This window comes from Geotrypetes seraphini, chromosome 10 (assembly GCF_902459505.1).
Source record: "Geotrypetes seraphini chromosome 10, aGeoSer1.1, whole genome shotgun sequence".
NCBI classification, from domain to species: domain Eukaryota; kingdom Metazoa; phylum Chordata; class Amphibia; order Gymnophiona; family Dermophiidae; genus Geotrypetes; species Geotrypetes seraphini.
Window position 1 is genome coordinate 15,239,037 of NC_047093.1, and position 18,920 is coordinate 15,257,956.

Here is an 18,920-nt window from a genome sequence, read left to right on the forward strand (position 1 = left end):
CATAGCATTTTTGGCAGGCTCACAAAAGAAATTTTTCTAGGTTGCAAATAGTCCAGAATGCTGCAGTTCGTTTGATTTATTGCTTGAGGAAGTACGATCATGTAAGCCCCTTTTATAGAGCACACTGGTTGCCAATTGAGGCACATGTTTAAAATTTAAGTCTGGGTGTTTTTGCGCCAATGTTCTCTTTGGCACGACACCCACTTGAATCATTTTCCACTGTTCAATCTAAACATTCGCAAAATACTTGTGGCCTTTTCAATTTTACATCAAAGGATGTTGTTACAAAAAAAAAATATCACCACCGTTTGTTCTGTAACTAGGCGGTTCTTTGGGATGGGGGGAATTGAAACCCCCGTTACTAAGTTCTGGAGTCTTGATCATTTTAGAAAGCAACTGAAGGCTTATCTGTTTGGTAATTAATGAATTCTGATTCTTTGGTATGGCTCTTAAATTTTTGTAAACCGCATTGAACTTTTTGGGTTATGCGGTATAGAAATGGATAATTAGATTAGACGTTATTTATTATTTAATCTTCACTTATTATTTACTATCTAATCGATATAACATCTACCTTGACCGAACCCTTTTTTGCTAACCGAGTCGAGCTCCTCTTAAGAACATAAGAAGTTGCCCCCGGCTGAGTCAGACCAGAGGTCCATCCTGCTCAGCGGGTCCGCTCCCGCGGCGGCCCATCAGGCCTAGTGCCTGAACAGTGATCCCTGATTAATTTTATAACTTACCTCTAATCCCATCCCTATAATCTACCTCTACTCTTATCTGTACCCCTCAATCCCTTTGTCTTCCAAGTACCTATCCAAAGCTTCTTTGAACCCCTGTAGCGTGCTCCTGTTTATACAAGATACAGTGTATAAATCTAAGTCTTAGATTAGATGATCCGCAATAATCGCGCGGCCATCAAGCGATGGCGCCGTTTATAGAATTTGTGCTGTCGGCAACGGTAGGCGCTGGAAACAAAGGCCAGGGTTTTCCAAGGCCTACATTTCCGGCGCCTGACTTTGAGGTGAATCGCGCCCACGGCGGCGCTGGACTGCGCCTCACGCCACTTCTGTAGGTGCGATTTCAGTGCCTTGAAAATCATTTTAAAAAGGGTCTTCTAAAAGGCATTTTGGTGCATACCAGCGCCGTTTATAGAATATGGGCCCGCGAGCTAACATTCCAGGGCACACAACTTCAAAGGGGACTTGGCTCTCATAAGGGCACGGTTGCCTCCGGGAGTGTTAGGTAGTTACAGAATACTACATTTATGTTCCATTCTGCCATTACAGAATCATCAAGACGACATCTAAAGTGGTTTGAGCCGTCTTTGTTGTCCGCGTCGTGTCAATGACCAATCAGAAGCAAGCAATCATAGAAACGCTTTATAAATATTTTGTGTGCAATTTGTCATGCGACCTGTTTGAGATCACACTAAAACCCTCTTTAGCACAAAATTCTATGGACACGTTAGCATTTAGCGTGCGCTAATCGTTAGCACGCCTTAGTAAAAGGACCCCTTAGTAAAAGTAAAAGGGTTGGCGCAATGAAGGGCTTTGGGGCGGCTACAAAGCTCCCAAATCACCTAGAACACAGTTCTTCAACCGCCGGTCCGCGGACCGGTGCCGGTGCGCAGGAAATTTTTGCCGGTCCGCACAGGGCCGGCAAGACTGACTGACTTCAACTTCCTGCCGGTCCGCGCAGGGCCGGCAAGATCAACATCCGAAGTCTGCGCTGGGACGGAGAGATCTTGGGGAGCCTCCGACAGTGGTTTTCTCCCCTCTCTGCAGCTCTCCTTTACTTCCCAGCGCGATTCATGAAGGCAGCCGCGGGGCTTTTGCTGAGTCGCGGCTGCCTCTGATGATGCAACTTCCTCTTTCCTCAGAGGCGGCACGACACAACAAAGGACCCGAGGCTGCCTTCGTGAATCGCTGCGCTGGGAAGTAAAAAGAGCTGCTGGGAGGGGAGAAAACCACTATCAGAGTCTGGGAAGCTGCTGGGCAGGGGGGAAAAAGGGACAGCTGCTACTGGAGAGGGAGAAAGAGAGATGCTACTGGGAGGGGAGGAGGGAAAGGAATCTGGGAAGCTGCTGGGCAGGGAAAAAAAAGGGACAGCTGCTACTGCAGAGGGAGAAGGAGAAGGAGAGATGCTTCTGGGAGGGGAGGAGGGAAAGGAATCTGGGAAGCTCCTGGGCAAGGGAAAAAAAGGGACAGCTGCTACTGGAGAGGGAGAAGGAGAGATGCTGCTGGGAGGGGAGAAAGGGAAGAGAGTTACTGCTGGACAGGAGGAGGAGGGAAGGGAGAATGAAAAAAGGAAGGAAACAGCTGGCAGAGAGATTAGAGGAGGGGAAGGGGAGACACAGGCACGAGAAAGTAGAGAGATTGATGATAGGAAGGAGTCAGCAGAAAAATAAGCAGAGAGGGACAACGATGATAGATCTGGTGTAGGAGAGATAAAAATGAAGAGCAGTGAAGCTGGAATGAATCATGTAAAAAGGAGAGAGGGGGCACAAGCTGGATGGAAAGGGGAGAGGGGCATAGAAAGAAGACAGATACCATATGGAAGGGGGAGAGGACAGACAGAGTGGATGGAAGGGGCAGATGCTGGATTGAAGAGACAGAGAGGGCAGACGCTGGAAGGAAGAGTGTGAAAAGAAGATTGAAAGCAGAAACCAGAGACGACAAAAGGTAGAAAAAAATAATTTCATTTCTATTTTGTGATTAGAATATATCAGATTTGAAATATATATCCTGCTAGAGCTGGTGCTAGACATAACTGGGGACTGCAAAAACCAGGCAGTGCTTCTTTAGCTTCCAGCTGGCTTAGGGCGCTCTCTAACCAGGGGGCAGTTGCCCTAGTTGCACTCCCCTAAAACTATTCCTGTCATGTGTGACTGCAGTATTCTGTTAGCATGATATTTCTGTGTAGCATTCTGTAATAATTTGGCTTGTTCAGTTTTCTTGATAGTAGAGGGGATATATGTGAAGAGGAGGGGAGACAGGGGTTTTGTTGATCCTGCTCTGAATTATTTGTATTTATAAAATGACAATTGTACAGAATATTGTTTCTTTTTATACTTTAAGAAAATACATTCAATATAAAATCATAACTGAGGCTTGTGTGGATGGGATCAGATGATTTGTGGGGACCGAGCTCGCGGAGATGGGACGGAAATGGGGTTTTTAAATTTTAGTCCTAGTAGTTTGCCGGTCCACAAAATAATTCTTTTTTTTCTGCCGGTCCACGGGTGTAAAAAGGTTGAAGAACACTGACCTAGAACACTCAAGAGTACAAATTCCGTGTTTCCCCGAAAATAAGACAGCACCTTATAGTCATTTGGGGGCCAAAAAAGGCACTAGGTCTTATTGTCAGGTAGGGCTTATTTTTTTCCCCTTCACCCCAATTTTTCCTCTTTGCTTCCCCCCCCCCCCATGTGCAACATCTTTCCTCCCCTCTCACCCACCCCCTTGTGCCCTCCTTCTAGCTGGAGCCTTCTGTGTACTTATGACATCATCAGTACACAGACGGCCCCAGCGAGAAGGCCGCGAACCAGCCTGTGAGTGCTTCTGGCCCAACGCTCCTCTGCAGCAAGGTGGCAGTCGGCGGGGACTGGTCAGGAGGGAAGAATGGAGGGTCAGCAGGGGTTCGGTGGGAAGCATAGCTGCCTACGACTAGGGCTTAATTTTGGGGAAACACGGTAGTCAACTTTAATCCTTACAATGAAGCAGTCGGCGCAGTGCGCAGCAGCCGCTAAGAGAGCGAATAGAATGCTAGGTATAATCAAGAAGGGTATTACGAGGCAGAACGAAAGAAGTTATCCTGCCATTGTATCGGGCAATGGTGCGTCCGCATCTGGAGTACTGCATCCAATATTGGTCGCCGTACCTTAAGAAGGATATGGAATTACTCGAGAGGGTTCAGAGGAGAGCGATACGTTTGATAAAGGGTATGGAAAACCTTTCATACACTGAGAGACTGGAGAAACTGGGGCTCTTTTCCCTGGAGAAGAGGAGACTTAGAGGGGATATGATAGAGACTTACAAGATCATGAAAGGTATAGAGAAAGTGGAGAGGGACAGATTCATCAAACTTTCGAAAACTACAAGAACGAGAAGGCATTTGGAAAAGTTGAAAGGGGACAGATTCAAAACCAATGCTAGGAAGTTTTTCTTCACCCAACGGGTGGTGGACACCTGGAATGTGCTTCCAGAGGGCGTGATAGGACAGAGTACGGTATTAGGGTTCAAGAAGGGATTGGACAATTTTCTGAAGGAAAAGGGGATAGAGGGGTATAGATAGAGGACTACTACACAGGTCCTAGACCTGATGGGCCGCCGCGCGAGCGGACTGCTGGGCACGATGGACCTCTGGTCTGACCCAGCAGAGGCACTTCTTATGTTCTTATGTTCATTCGCGGTATTTTCCTGACCGCGAACCGCCGACCAGGAGAGAGCAGCCGGCGAGTGAAGGAAATCACTCGCTGTATGCTCCGACAACTTCTTCCTGCACTAAAGTCGGGCCTTACCAATCAGGAGCTGCGTATCCAAGCATTTATCCCTTATCTGCACCAGAACCCCACTATAGCACCCCTTGAAATACCAGGCGATGCTGGATAGTTCGTCTGCCTCTCTAAGGAGCCTTTTATTAAAGCTTAGCTCATGACAGGACCCCTGGATCTGCTAAAACAGGACTGAAACCCAAACAGACCAGGCACTACATCAGCGTCTCGTAAACCCTTTTCAGCCACAGCACGCTAAACTCGGGGGCCATGTCTAAAGTGTCTCCAAGCGTGTGCAGTCGTCGACTGATGACATCACAAGCATGACACCATCATGTCAACATCTGGAGGCCCTCGTAGGCGCGGCCCTGAGCTCAGGGGGCCTTCCAAAACCCGGACAAACTGCTGGGTTTTGGAAATCCCTCCATCTGGTAACCCTAAAATTCCGGTACCCCAGGGGGCACAGACGCCTATATCTTGCGGCGCACCAGGAATCTCGCCGAGGCACACAGTTTGCGAAGCATTGTACTATAGGAATGTAAGGTCTTTGAAAAAAGATTCCCACAATCAAGTACCCTTGAATTCGCAGTACTCCTTAATACAAGGATTAATGGCCTGGTTGATTTTTTTCTGTGCCCACCAGACTGCACAATCCCAGAAGAGACTCTTTGGGAGAATGCCACAAATTCTTATGGAAAAGAAGAATTCCTGGAGACAGAGAAATATCCCCTGTACCCTGAATATTTAAAAAAAAAAAAAAATAAAACCAACTCATTCTACTGTTGAAAGTCATGAGCTAAATCAAAATATAGAGAATTACAGAAAAAGTCCTACTGAAGGGGATGGAAGAGAATGAGAAATGCGACCAAATCAAGAGCTACTTCTGAAGAAAGTTATCATTTCCATGGCAAGGGATCACCCAGTGCTATGCTCCATATTTTCTTCCAAGTCTTTGTAGAGAGGTTTCATTAAAAAAAACAAAAAAAAAAACCCCGCATCTTCCAAAGACAGCTGGTGGATATAAGGTCGGCCAATTAAAATGGAAATATTCTATTCAGGTGGCTTCAAAAATAACCCACTGCTTAGGATGAAGGAGGTCGGGCATGAAAATATGAATCATTTAGTCAATTTTAGGCCTTACTGAAAGAATATATTTTTAAACGAACGAATCAATTCTGTAATTAGCATAGGCCAAATTTCTCTCTCTTTTTCCAGTCAAACAGTAAGAGCTGTTATTTTAAAATGTTTAATCCTGATTAATCTCAAGGTTACAAAAAAAAAATAAATAAATAAATAAAAAATTTCAAAATTAGTCTTGCGTTAACTGTACTGCTGGCCACCCCTCCCCCAACCCCATCCCAGTGGTTTGGAAGTTCTCTCTCTCTCCCTTCAGTTATTTTTTTAACTTTGCCTGTGCCGCGTGCAGCAACTGCAATGCTAGCAGGCTTCCTCCACCAATCCCAAGAGCCTTCCAGCAGCTGCTTCCTGCCTTCTGTGATGCAACTTCCTGTTTCCAAAGTGGTGTAAGCTGCAGCTTCAGGGAGGCTCTCGGAGCCGGTGGAGGAAGCCTGCTAGCATTGTAGATGGCTGACCGCAGCACAGGTAAGTTAAAAAATAACTGGAGGGGGAGAGCTGGACAGAGAGTATGACATGGGAACTCATTTTTCCATCCCTGCAAGTTCTTTTCCTGTCCTTGCCCCATTCCTGCAAGCTCTCTACTCATCTGCAGAAGCCTCAGACACTTTAAAATCCTAAATAGCAACATTCTAGAGCTCAGATTATGATGTCATAATGCCTCATTCCACCAATGCCTAAGCTCCGTCCTCATTTGCACAAGCCTCAAACACTTTAACATCATAAGTAGCAACATTCTAGAGCTCAGATTATGATGTCATAATGCCTCATTCCACCAATGCCTAAGCTCTGTCCTCATATACACAAGCCTCAAATACTTTAAAATCCTGAGTAACAACATTCTAGAGCTCAGATTATGATGTCATAATGCCTCATTCCACCAATGCCTAAGCTCCGTCCTCATCTGCACAAGCCTCAAACACTTTAAAATCCTGAGTAACAACATTCTAGAGCTCAGATTATGATGTCATAATGCCTCATTCCACCAATGCCTAAGCTCCGTCCTCAGCTGCACAAGTGTTTGACATCACAATCTGAGCTCTAGAATGTTGCTACTTAGGATTTTAAAGCGTTCGAGGCTTGTGCAGGTGAGGATGGAGCTTGCAGGAATGGGAAAATGAGTTCCGGTGGGGACGGTGAAAAATTTCTCCCCGTGTCATTCTCTACCCTATACTCCATTGCGTATCTTACACACTGCACACAATCGTCAGCTTCTTCTTCCAGCACCATCACAAGTACGCCATGCCTCTACATGCTCCTCTTCTGTCTTTATTTTGAACCATCCCTTTGGAACTCCCTTCCCAAACGCTTGCGTCTTGAGCTGGTTTACCCCAAATTTAAATCAGTCCTAAAGACCCATCTGTTTGCTGCAACCTTCAATGCCTGATTTGCATTTTCATCAGCCCTCAGTTTAATCCCTTTAAGACCAGCATCTAACCCCTGACTCAGGACCTACTATTTTTTGTTGTTAAACCTCTAGCTTCCCGACTTTCTTCTATTCTATTGCTTCCCTATGCATAATTTGTAGTTCCTTTCTGTTTTCCCTATTAATTGTTTGTCACTACTTATAAAAAGACGGTACCTATCTATATATATATAAAATAGGAGGTATGTATGTGTGTATGTATGTATGTGCCGCGATCACGCAAAAACGGCTTGCCCGATTTGAACGAAACTTGGTATGCAGATCCCTCACTACCTGGGATGATATGTTCTGGGGGTCTCGCGGCCCACCTGCACACGTGGGCGGAGCTACAAACATAAAATCAGATTTCACCCATTCATGTCAGTGGAAAAAATGTAAAAATCTGCCATTCTCACAGTAATTCCAACTACCTGGGGTGATATGTTCTGGGGGTCTCGTGGCCCACCTGCACACATGGGCGGAGCTACAAACAGAACATCAGATTTCACCCATTCATGTCAATGGTAAAATTGTAAAAAGCTGCCATTCTCACATTACTTCAAATACGGCTTGACCGAATTGAACGAAACTTGGTATGCAGATCCCTCACTACCTGGGGCGATATGTTCTGGGGGTCTCGCGGCCCTCCTGCACACGTGGGCGGAGCTACAAACAGAAAATGAGATTTCACCCATTCATGTCAATGGAAAGGATGTAAAAAGCTGCCATTCTCACAGTAATTCCAACTATAAAACACTTTCTATGACACTATAACCACTAGGGACATCGTTTCTATTCTACCACGGACACCATACATATAGAGTTTGTATGTTCTAACTGTGTTTGTAACTGTTTTCTTCATGCACCCCAGTTCATAATGTTATTACATTACATGAGTACTCACATATCCTGAACTAGGAACACAGGTTCCATTCAGAACCGGGAACAAACTGCATGGAGTTTCTTTTCAACCTGAGTTTCCACATATTGAGTTGTTTAAATCAATACTGGAACTTTTGGATGCCACTTATTCCAACAGATCTTCCTTTTCAGTTTAAGAGATTGCAAATTCCAGTGAGACTTGCATTCTCTATCACAATCAACAAATCACAGGGACAGACTATTACATACTGTGGAGTGGATTTAAGATCCCCCTGTTTTTCCCATGGACAACTCTATGTTGCTTGCTCAAGGGTGGGTTCACCCAAGAATTTATATGTTCTTGCTCCTGGAGGTGAAACTAAAAATGTTGTTTATAATCAAGTTTTGTGTTAGTTGTATTGTATTCATTTTGTCAAATAATTTGAATATTGTACTTTTTATAAAGCTGTAAAAAAATAATTTCATTCACCACTATAAAGTATCTTTATTTGAATCCATTTACAGTGTTATTGCTATAATTAAATACCCGTGCAACGCCGGGGCATCAGCTAGTAGATTAATAAACCATAAAACCAAAGTGCGCTGGCCTAAGCCGATGATTAATCATGCTAAAAATTAAGATGCATCAATCAACAGCCCCATCTAAAAGAGAGACACGATGTGGAAAATGTCTACTTACATCTCCTGCACTGTCCCAAAACTTTAGTTCTAGAAAAATCCTAGGTAATGAAGAACTAGTCAGAATTAAATTATGCTCAGAAAGTATACTCACTCTTCTGTTATTGGACTGGAAGTGGTGAAAGACGTATTTGCTATCTGGGCAGTGGTAAAGTGATTTCTATCTCGCTGTTGATTTGACGTTGACGTTGAAGATCTGAAGGTTGAAAAACAAGAAGAGCAATGTTGATGTCATCTTCCTAAGTCAAGCTCTCGCAAGTAAGTGGCGATGCCACCTCGGCATCCACATTCAGGTGAAGACATCGTTCCAGGCTAGAACCTCTCCAGCCAATGGCCAAACTGAACAGAAATGGATTTCTCACTCTTGTAAAGTCGCAATTTTACACTCTGAACTTTCTACCAACAAACTCACTGAAGACCATTATCAAATGGTTCGTTGAGTTGACAATGCTATTCATTAAGCTATCTTTGGGAAGAGGTGCCAGATTTACTTCATCATTTTTGAACTGGCACTAAAATCATGCATCAAAAAAAAAAAAAAACCAACCTCATCCCTCAAAATCAATTTCTTCAGATACAAAAAGCATAGATTTCATACCGTATATACTCAAATATAAACTGGGATTTTGGGACCCTTCCCACTTTATATTCGGGCCAGCATGCAGCGCCCACCCAATCCCCTCTCAGACTTATTGCGGGCCTCCAGGCTTTGCACCCTGTTTCCCCCCGCTGGAATCCCTGGTGGTCCAGAGGTGTAGAGGGCAGGAGTGAGCTTTCCACGCTCCTGCCCCACTGCTAATCTGGTCAGTCGCTGCCGCAAGTTCCGGCTTCAGCCACTGAGCGATACCACTACACCTCTGGACCACCAGGGAGTCCAGCAGCAGAAGAGGTACGATAGACAGGGTGGCGAGCCTGGGAGGGAGGAAAAGGGGGCTGGGTGCAGATCCTAGCAGGGCAGGGCACTTGAATATTAAGCCGCCCAACTTATATTCGAGTCAACCATTTTTCCTCCTTTTGGGAGGGAAAAATGGGAAGTCTCGACTTATATTCGAGTATATATGGTGCATTCTTTAATGACGCAAATTTTCCTCCTGGGGTCTGGCTCCTAAACCTTCATTTGCAACTACTGTATTTGGGATTTTTTTCCTTTTTTATATCCGTTTCCAAGTAACAGTCTAAGATGGTCTTGGGCATACGGAGCTCATGCAGAAATAGGGCCTACTTCCTGAACCCTTAACTTCAAAAATGGCAAAGACAGGTCAGGATCAATTAACTGTATTTTATATCGCATTTAAATCATCTGTGAGTACGGGTATTATGTTCTCTCTCAGTATGGTGTTGGCGATACTGTGGCAACATATAGAACTGCCTAAAAGTAATAAATTGCCACGTGTCCTGGTTGTGATGCCAGTATTCAGTCATGAAGGAGTAACTGGCACAGAGTGGTGACTGCGGCAGTGGCCGCCTTGTCAGGCAAACTGGCATGACCATGCCAGGCCTTTGCCATTATTTAGCGTGTTACTGTGTAATTAATTTTGAGTCCTAAATCCAGCCAGCAGGTGTCACCCTTAAACAATGACCACCAACCAAGCAGCATCTCCAGCTACAGCCAACCCAAAATCGGGGATTCGTTAAGGGGCCTTCCCATGGCAGTACACAGCGCCGACCCAGAGACACAAGGCCTCGCCAGTTTCCCATTCAAGAAGGAGTTTCAGGATTTACTAACCTAAGCCATCCTGCACCAAATGCTCCGTGCTCTGATGTTCAGATTACTCAAGCAATACAGTGGTGCCTCGCACAGCGAACGCCTCGCACAGCGAACGCTGCGCACAACGAACTTTATGTCTTGATTCGTACAACGGACTTCGTTTCACACAACGAAGTCCGGGGTTCCTGCGGGGTTGGATCGCAGCGGGGTTGGTCGAGCCGCAAGGGTAGTCTCCTTCTCCTTACCTGCCCTGTCGCAGCACACAGCCGAACGGAAATCTTCCCGATGTCAGCGCTGACGTCGGAGGGAGGGCTTAAGCAAAGCCCTCCCTTCCTCCGACGTCAGCGCTGACATCAGGAAGACTTCCGTTCGGCTGTGTGCGGCTGCGGCAGGGCAGGTAGGAAGAAGGCAATGGCGAACGAAAGAGGGGGGAGGGGGCGGTCCGCCCCGAAGAATGTGCACAGCTGGTCAGGTCCCCCGATCGACCGACAACAGGCCCGGCCGACAAACCTCCCTGCCCTGTAGCCGCGAATCTAAATTACCTCTTACAGCAGCTTCAATAATCCAGCTGCTGTAAGAAGGTAATTTAGATTCGCGGCTACAGGACAGGGAGATTTGTCCGACCGGGCCTGTTCTGTTGTCGGTCGGGTGCAAAAGCGCCACAAAGGTGGAGGCAGGGAGGGAGGAAAGGTGGAGTGGAGAAGAAAAGACGCTTAAGGGGGGAGAAGGCCGCTGAAAGCACATGTTGGAGCAGGGGATGAGAGGGAGGGAGAGAAGGGGAAATATTGGACAAGGGCAGAAGGGATGCTAAATCATAGGGTGACAGGCAGAGAGAACAACAGGAAAAAGAGTGGAAGCAATCTTGAACCCTGAGGGTGAGGGCAGAGAGAGGTGGTGAGATGATTGATCATGGGGAGAGGGACAAAAGGGAATAGAGATGGGATAGGAAGATAGTGGAAGTAAAAGGACAGGGAGATGTATGTTTTTAGATGTACCTAAATAAAAATAATAACAAAAAATTTATCTTTTTTATGTCATCTTAGCATATTTTATGCTGCAGAACGAATTATTTTTTTTTACATGTATTCCTATGGGAAAACGCGTTTCACATAACGAACGTTTCACATAACAAACTTGCTCCTGGAACCAATTAAGTTCGTTGTGTGAGGCACCACTGTACACTATAAGCAAGATAAGCAAGATAATGACATCTGTACCTGGGACTTTTTAAGGTGAAATTCCTACAATCTCTCTGCTCTCTGGGCTCAAATGTCTGTGTTAACATCTGAAGCTGTTTGGTCTGAGAACTTCTCAGCACCCCCTCGTAATACAGGCTAGAATGTACTGGGGAGTTTTGGGGTTTGTTTGTTTTTTTTAACATCTTGGGTAGTGGGAGGGGGTTGGTGAGCACAGGGGGAGTAAGTGTGGGGGGTGGGATTCATGCCTTAAAGGGGGGGTCATGCCTTAATCCCTCCAGTGGTCATCTAGTCAGTTTGGGCACCTTTTTAGCATTTAGACACTTTTAAAACAGGTCTAGCCCCAAACGTCTATTTAAAAAAAAAAAAAAAAAGCAGCCCAGGACTTTTTGTTAAAGGTTTGATTATGCCTGACGAGCGTGCAAGTCCTAAGCCCATCCTAAGCCTGCCCAAAACACGCCTCTAACACGCTCCCTTAAGATTTGGACGCACTGGAGACAAAACAACCAGAACGACATCTAGAAAGCCTGTTTTGAGAACGCCCACCTGGACGATTTGACTAGTACGACGTCCAAGTGCTGGATTTCGCTGTCTTTTGGACGTCTATCTTTTTTTTTTTTTTTTGAAAATGAGCCTCGACAGAAAGTTACATTCACGTCTTATTTACCTCTTTTTTTTTTTTTTTTTTTGCAGTTGTCATCGTTACAGTAAAAATAGCCTCAATACATTAAAAGATCTTAAGATGAAGTTTTGATAACGGGGTTCTACTACTCTGATATAGTGACCATAAGGCCACTTGGCCCAAGAGCGCTATGCGGTAGCTCCTTTCTACCTCTTCAGCAGCCAAAGTACCAGCATCGAGAAGGGACGCTAAAGATGCCGCAGTGAACGCCTAAGGAAATTTATGCCCTAGGCTAGTGAACTTCTACAACACGAGGTGTCCAATTTCAGAAAACTGGCAATCGTACACTACCCAACCACCCCCAAATCGAGTTTTTCTTCGCTCCCTTCTTCTCCCTCACTGTCAAGGCCCTCCTCCTTAAGCTCCCCCTCTAAACCCCTCTTAACACACAAATGGAACATTAGATTAGATTAAATATCACATTATTTTGGTAATGCTAATTTATAAACTCTACCGTTGCTTCTGGGGCTTGGAGACTTCCGTTAGCCTCCGGCAAGCCTCCTCCAACTGGGCAAGCGTATTGGGAGGTGTTAGAGGTGGCATGGCAGGGTCCTGAATGAAGGGATGAGCTGGCTTTATGGTTCGAGGGAGCCCACTTGCACCCCACTGGTGATGGCGTCCTGCGCGCTCTGTGGCTGGCCCTCTCACACACTCTGACGTACAGACCTTCTTTGCGCTCTGGGCACTGCAAACACAAGGAGACAGAAAGGAAATGTTGGGTCACCAAGTGGAAGCAAGGAAACTCCCATCTAACCCCTGCCCCTAGGGTCAATAAACCAGCCTCTGATCCCCCTTTTAGAAGGGAATGGGATTTTTATATACTGCTTGGACAAGGTGTATTAAGCGTTTACAATCAGGTACGCAAGAATATTTCCCTATCTGACCCTGTGAGCTCACAGTCTATCTTGCCCAGGGTCACAAGGAGCAGCATGGGGTTTGAACCCACCACCTCAGGGTGCCAAGGCTCTAGCTCTAACCACTGCACCACACTCTCCTCTGATACAATATCAGAAGTGAGCCAAGTATAGAACAATGAAGCCATTGTGACATCACTGATGAGGTTGGCTCTTAGGCATTGGTGGAATGAGGCATTATGACATCACAATATGAGCTCTGGAATGTTGCTACTATTTGGGTTTCTGACACGCATTATGACATCAGGGAAAGGGGTTGGGACTTGTATTCCATCTTTTTGAAGTTATACAACCACACCCAAAGTGGTTTACATGCAGGTATTTTAAGCATTTTCCCTATCTGTCCCAGTGGTCTCACAATCTAATGTACCTGGGCCAGTGGAGCATTAAGAGACTTTTCCAGGGTCACAAAGAGCAGCACAGGATTTGAACCCACAACCTCGGGGTGCTGAGGCTGTAGCTCTAACCACTACGTCACACTCTCAGGACAGAACAGATGCTGTTCCAGAGGAAGGCAGGCAAACCAACCCTAAATTTTGTTCACAGAAAGAGTCCCAAGATTCAATAGCCTATCGGTTCACTACGGTTCAGTCTAAGCTCTTTGGGGCAGGCACCTTTTTATTTGCACACCCCAGGCAACTCAGTCAAACCCCTATCACCAAATGCAGAATCAATGCAGACTTTTCCCAAAATCCCACACAAAAAAAAAGTCATTTGCAAAAAAAAAAACAAAACCTTACAATAAGAAGGTGAACTTCTGCCAGACATAACCCTGAGCTCAGCCCACTGGAAGCGCAACGCTGCTTGCTTTTTGCAGAGTGTAACGGAATCGCCATTAGGCTCTCTTTACCTGTGGGGCTTGTGCTTGTTTTGACGGTCACTCTCCATTATCCACTGCCTGACGTTCTGCAAGCGATCCGTTTCGTCGCCCGGGAGCTGGGATACGCCTCCTTCGCTACTTGCGAATATCGGACTGTCCGTTAAACTCCTGCTGTTCCTCCTACCCAATGTGCCGTTTCTGCTTCTACAGGGGAAAAAAAAAAAAAAAAAAAGCCACATACGCAGCTGAGTAACCTGCCAACAGAATGGCTGTTCTGTTCTAATACGCCTGTTGCTGCCGATACAGCCCTAGGAGGCAACCGCCTATAGCTTTTGACGCCTTCTTTTAAATCCCATCTCAGGCTCTCAGCGCACATACTCAGCCGCGTCATTGGCAGACGAGACATTGCACTGTTCTTTTGAAGACAATGCTATCTACACGCACACTTCTCCCTCCGTATTCGCGGTTTCGATTATTCACGGTTTTTAGCTTGCTGAATTCTCCTCCCCAAATTACATCAACTTGCATAGAGAAATCGCCGATTCCCAGCACTTTCTTCACCGTGTTTTGCCTCTCCTTCAGGAACAGGCCAGGCCTCCCACCATGTTATTCGCAGTTTCGTTATATTCGCGATGGCTTTTAACAGAAAACAGCGAATAACATATGAAAAAGTTATTCACGGTTTTCCTACATTTGCGGTTCTGTTAATCCCCTATCACAGCGAATACGGCGGGAGAAGTGTCTATGCTTCCACACACATATGCTTGCTGCAAAATGGGTTTATTAACCAGCCAAAATACGGGAAATACAAACCGCTATACAACGGAAGCCGTGCAGCCTGAAATCCATTTATCTAGGGCCCCCCTATTTGTAAGTGAGAAAAATAAAGAGATTCAGCAGCTTACCCAAACGATTCCAGCTGGCCGGGAGGCAAGTCCGAAGCTTTCGAAGGAAACCTGCTCTTTAGGAAGCAGCAGTAATCGCTACCGCTGGCGCAGTAACACTGCACTCTCTGAGCCGCCTCCACTTCGATCTGCTCTTTCGTCTTGGGAGCAGTGTGGTGATGGATGTAGTGATGGTGCACGTGCTTGGTCGTCTGTTTGGTGATGAATCTGTTGTTGAGCTGCACGCAAGAGGGCGGGGGCGCCAGCAACGGCGGCATCTTCCCCGTACGGAACGGGTCGGGGGATCGGGCGCGAGGGCTGTACCTCCCTGCGCCGGGGGACTGGCAGCCGGGGGTCTTTAGTACGCGTGACAAATGCTCATCCAGGATCGCTTGAGGGTCATCTTCGCAGGTGCCCGACGGCAGGAGGGTCAGTGGATGCTGAACAGCTGCCGTCTCCTGACTGGATGGTGGACCGACAGAAAGCTCCAATTCCTCTCTCTCTTCATCCTTTACAAAACATAATGAGAAGACACTGAAAAGCAACATCAGAGATAGAAACGGGTCCAAGCCGGGAGGGAGGGGGGAGGTGGGGGAGAGGAAGAAAGAGAGAGAAATCAATTCTGTTTATGTTATAGCAAAATTATATGATCATCTCAAACCTTGACTCTCCCTCCCAGACACAGCAGCTGCAAATTAACACACAGGTGAACCCCTCCCCCCCCCCCACAGCATCCCCAAATCTTCCCAGGGGCACATGAGGCGTTAAACACCCCCCTCTACCTCTTTCATCTGTTGCAGCCTCTCCTCCAGGTCATTCATGGTTTCCTGCTCCTGCTTCAGTTTTTCCAGCCTGGAGATGAGCTCGGCGGCAAAGGCGGCTGGTTCCACTGGGGTCATCTCCTTAGGAAGACGGTGCGTTCTCTACAGAGGGCAGAGAAGGAGAGGCGTGATGGGCCATGGTTTAGCTCGGACGGCGCACAGGGCAAATGCTTAGCGCGAGCGTCGCAATGCTTCCGTGTCGGGATGAAAGGAGAACCGTGAGCAGGTACGGTCGGCTTAGGATTTTTATGAGCCAGCGCTGCGGCCTCATGGAGCGACATCCTTCCCGTCAGCGTTTGCCTACGGCTGGACCAGTTGGTTGCGCTCCGAGGAGCCCCTGCTTGCTCTCTCTGTAGTACAACCAGCCCATCAGTAGCTACTCTGAAGCAGAAAAATCTTCAAAGACTGTTGTCAAACATCAAAAAAAAAAAAAAAATCCCAAACTCAGGAGGAGGGAGGGAGGGAGGGAGAGAGACTTTTACTTGAAGAAGGAAAGTAGCATATAAACAGAAAGGAGTTGAAAACTGGGGGGGGGGGGGGAGGGAGGGAAGAGGACAAAAAGAAGTGAAACGGCTCCAGATCAGAGAAGATGTGGTAATTTATTTCTTGGCTACACACTGGGCACCTTTGAGGTAGTGTTGTCTCAGTGTCCCTGATCTTTTCCCTCCTACCTCTCCCTCTCCCCAACTCTCTTTGTACAGAGCTTGGAATAAAAAAAAACTGCTCTGGGCTACCGGTGGAGTATTGCTGGGATTTCGCCTGCCTGAAGCAGATCCATCAAGGGAAAAAGAGGATGTCTCCAACCAGAGAACAGAAACATAAAAAGACCCCCCCCCCCAAAAAAAAAAAAAAATAAAATATTGCATCTGCCAGTGCAAGGAGCCACACGAAACCCCCACTGACTTCTTCCCTCTCTCTCTCCTCTTCATGTCATCTGCCATTAACCTCTTCCCCCCCCCACACTAAAAATTTGTTTGTATTTATTTTGGCTCCCTCCCCCCAAAGCGAACAGCGTAATCAGCCCCTTCCCTAGCATCCTGCCTGCAAAATGAGGTAGGGCCCTTTGCCACGGCAACCATTTAACTCCAGAAATGATGCGGGGGGAGAAAAAAAAAAAAAAAAGGCCACGCCGCTGGAAGTTGTCACTTTTACACAAGCTGGCTCTATTCAGGGCTTGATCAAAGCGCTGTCTGGTGGAGAAAGTCGATTTGCACGCCCCAGGCCAACATAATCTAATTTACAAGCTCAAAAACTTTTGAATTTTCTTTTCCCAAAGAAAAGAAACACTGCACACGCAAAAATCACAAAATATCATCCAAGATCTCGTCTTCAATTAATGGATAAAAAGAAATTTTTTTTTTTTTAAATGTTAAGAGCATGTACGTGACAGTATGCAAAGTTTCCCTCAAACCACCGATTCGACCAAGCCTCATAAGAGAGCCTGAACTAGACTCAGCAAGGGAGATAGGATAAGGAGGGTGACCCATCAAATGCACGCAGGACACTGGCCCGCCGACAATTCCACCCCGACATTTGCGCGCCACCCTTACGCCTTCCCGTGTGCGCTCTGAGAGGGGGTTGTGGGGGGGAACACTCACGCTCTTGTTAAGGGGGTGTGGGGGGGTAACTCCTCAACTACACTTACAACTCGCACTTTGAGGGAGGTGTGGGGGGGAACCCCATAAACACTCGCGCTCTCGTCGAGTGTGGGGGAACCCCCACTACACTTACAACTCATGCTGCCGAATTACAACATTGCCGCAATCCCCCCCCCCCGACTACACTTACAATTCTGCCTCGACAATTCCTGCCGCTGCGCGCATTTAATGGAGCGGAATTGTCAGCGTGTCAATGCCCTGCGCGCTATGGACGGTGTACCGAAAAGGAGTGAGGCGGGGGCGATGTAGCTTAGATAGCAAATATGATTCAAGATTAAATTTTTGCCCAATATACAGTAGAGGCCTCAGGCCTTCTCAAGAGCCCTCGAGATCTGTGGGCCATATTCTATATATGAAGCCTAAAGGACAGCGCTTATCATGATTCTATAAAATGCCTCCAAAGTTAGTCGCAGTTTACAGAATCACACATAGCACCCGTGCGTTTGACTAACCACATTTGAAAATGAGGCCTAAATACCCGTTCCTAAGGTTACAGGATATCAAGATTTACTCGGGCACGTCCTCTTTGAAGAGGGCATGTCCGGACGGCTTTTCAAAGCCCGGTACTTTGTCCGGGTTCTGAAAAGCAAATTGCGTCGGGAGGAGAATCCGTGCATGCACGGATGCCCTCCTGACCAAGACGAGCAGGCTGAAGAGGGCGGGGCAAGGCTGGAGCGTGGTAACGGGGATGGGTAGAACCGGGCGGGCCTGGGGGCAGGTCTAGAGGGGTCCGGATTTTACATTTGTGAAAAACTGGTAACCCCTATTCATTCCTAAGTTGTGCATGGATTGGGCATATTCAAAAAACAGTGCGCCTAACTTTCAGGAAAAGATCACAATCTGCCTATGCTCCTCCCCTGGCCACACCCCCTTCTGAGATCTACACACTAGAATTTGCACGCAGAGTTTCATAGACCACTCTCAGAAAGCTGTGTGTGCACATTCTAACTAAGGCCAATGAACGTATTTGCTTGGCTCACTAATTCATTAAGTTTTGCCCGCAAATCGGCAACGTGCACAGATCCGTGCGTGCAGCTTCGATTGCACTATGCCGAATCTGGCCCTATGTAAACATATGGAGGCAGTTCTCCGACTTGGCGCCTTAATTTAGGAACTATAACGGGGTGCACTTAGCGCCAATTCTAGAATGGCACTTGGGCACACCCGAACTGGCACGTCCAACCTTAGACATTTCAAAGGCAGTTGTAAATAATCACACCTAAATATGCCAATAGCACGCAGAGCCAAGAGCATTCTATAAGTTATGGGCCTCCCATGTTTCAATCCACCTCGGAGCTGCGCACTCTAGCACAGAGGTCTCAAAGTCCCTCCTCGAGGGCCGCAATCCAGTCGGGTTTTCAGGATTTCCCCAATGAATATGCATAGATTTTCTAAACACAAAGAGCTATATTTGTTACAGATTTATAACTTAAAATTCCACACATTCATGAATTACTTGGTTGGTTGGTTAGGTTGTGAAGGTTTTAGTAAGTTATTTATGTATATATTTATATGATATGAAGTATTAACACGTGTGTGGGGGTGAAAAAATATTTTTTTTTTTTTAAAAAGTATAAAATAAATAGAAGTAATTCATGAATGTGTGGAATTTTAGTTTATAAATTTGTAACAAATATAGCTCT

General features: G+C 46.4%; 1 protein-coding gene across 3 annotated transcripts in view; it reads right to left on the reverse strand.

The window, feature by feature from the left end:
• AXIN2 (axin 2) overlaps positions 1–18,920 on the reverse strand; it is a 57,684-nt gene that overhangs the window by 14,956 nt on the left and 23,808 nt on the right. For all 3 annotated transcript variants that reach the window (XM_033961922.1, XM_033961924.1, XM_033961923.1), the window contains exons 5-9: positions 15,581–15,721; positions 14,820–15,307; positions 13,945–14,118; positions 12,635–12,865; positions 8,689–8,790 (exon numbers count right to left, since the gene is read on the reverse strand). In XM_033961922.1, coding sequence (XP_033817813.1) covers positions 8,689–8,790; positions 12,635–12,865; positions 13,945–14,118; positions 14,820–15,307; positions 15,581–15,721 — 1,136 coding nt within the window. The remainder of the gene's footprint in view (positions 1–8,688; positions 8,791–12,634; positions 12,866–13,944; positions 14,119–14,819; positions 15,308–15,580; positions 15,722–18,920) is intronic.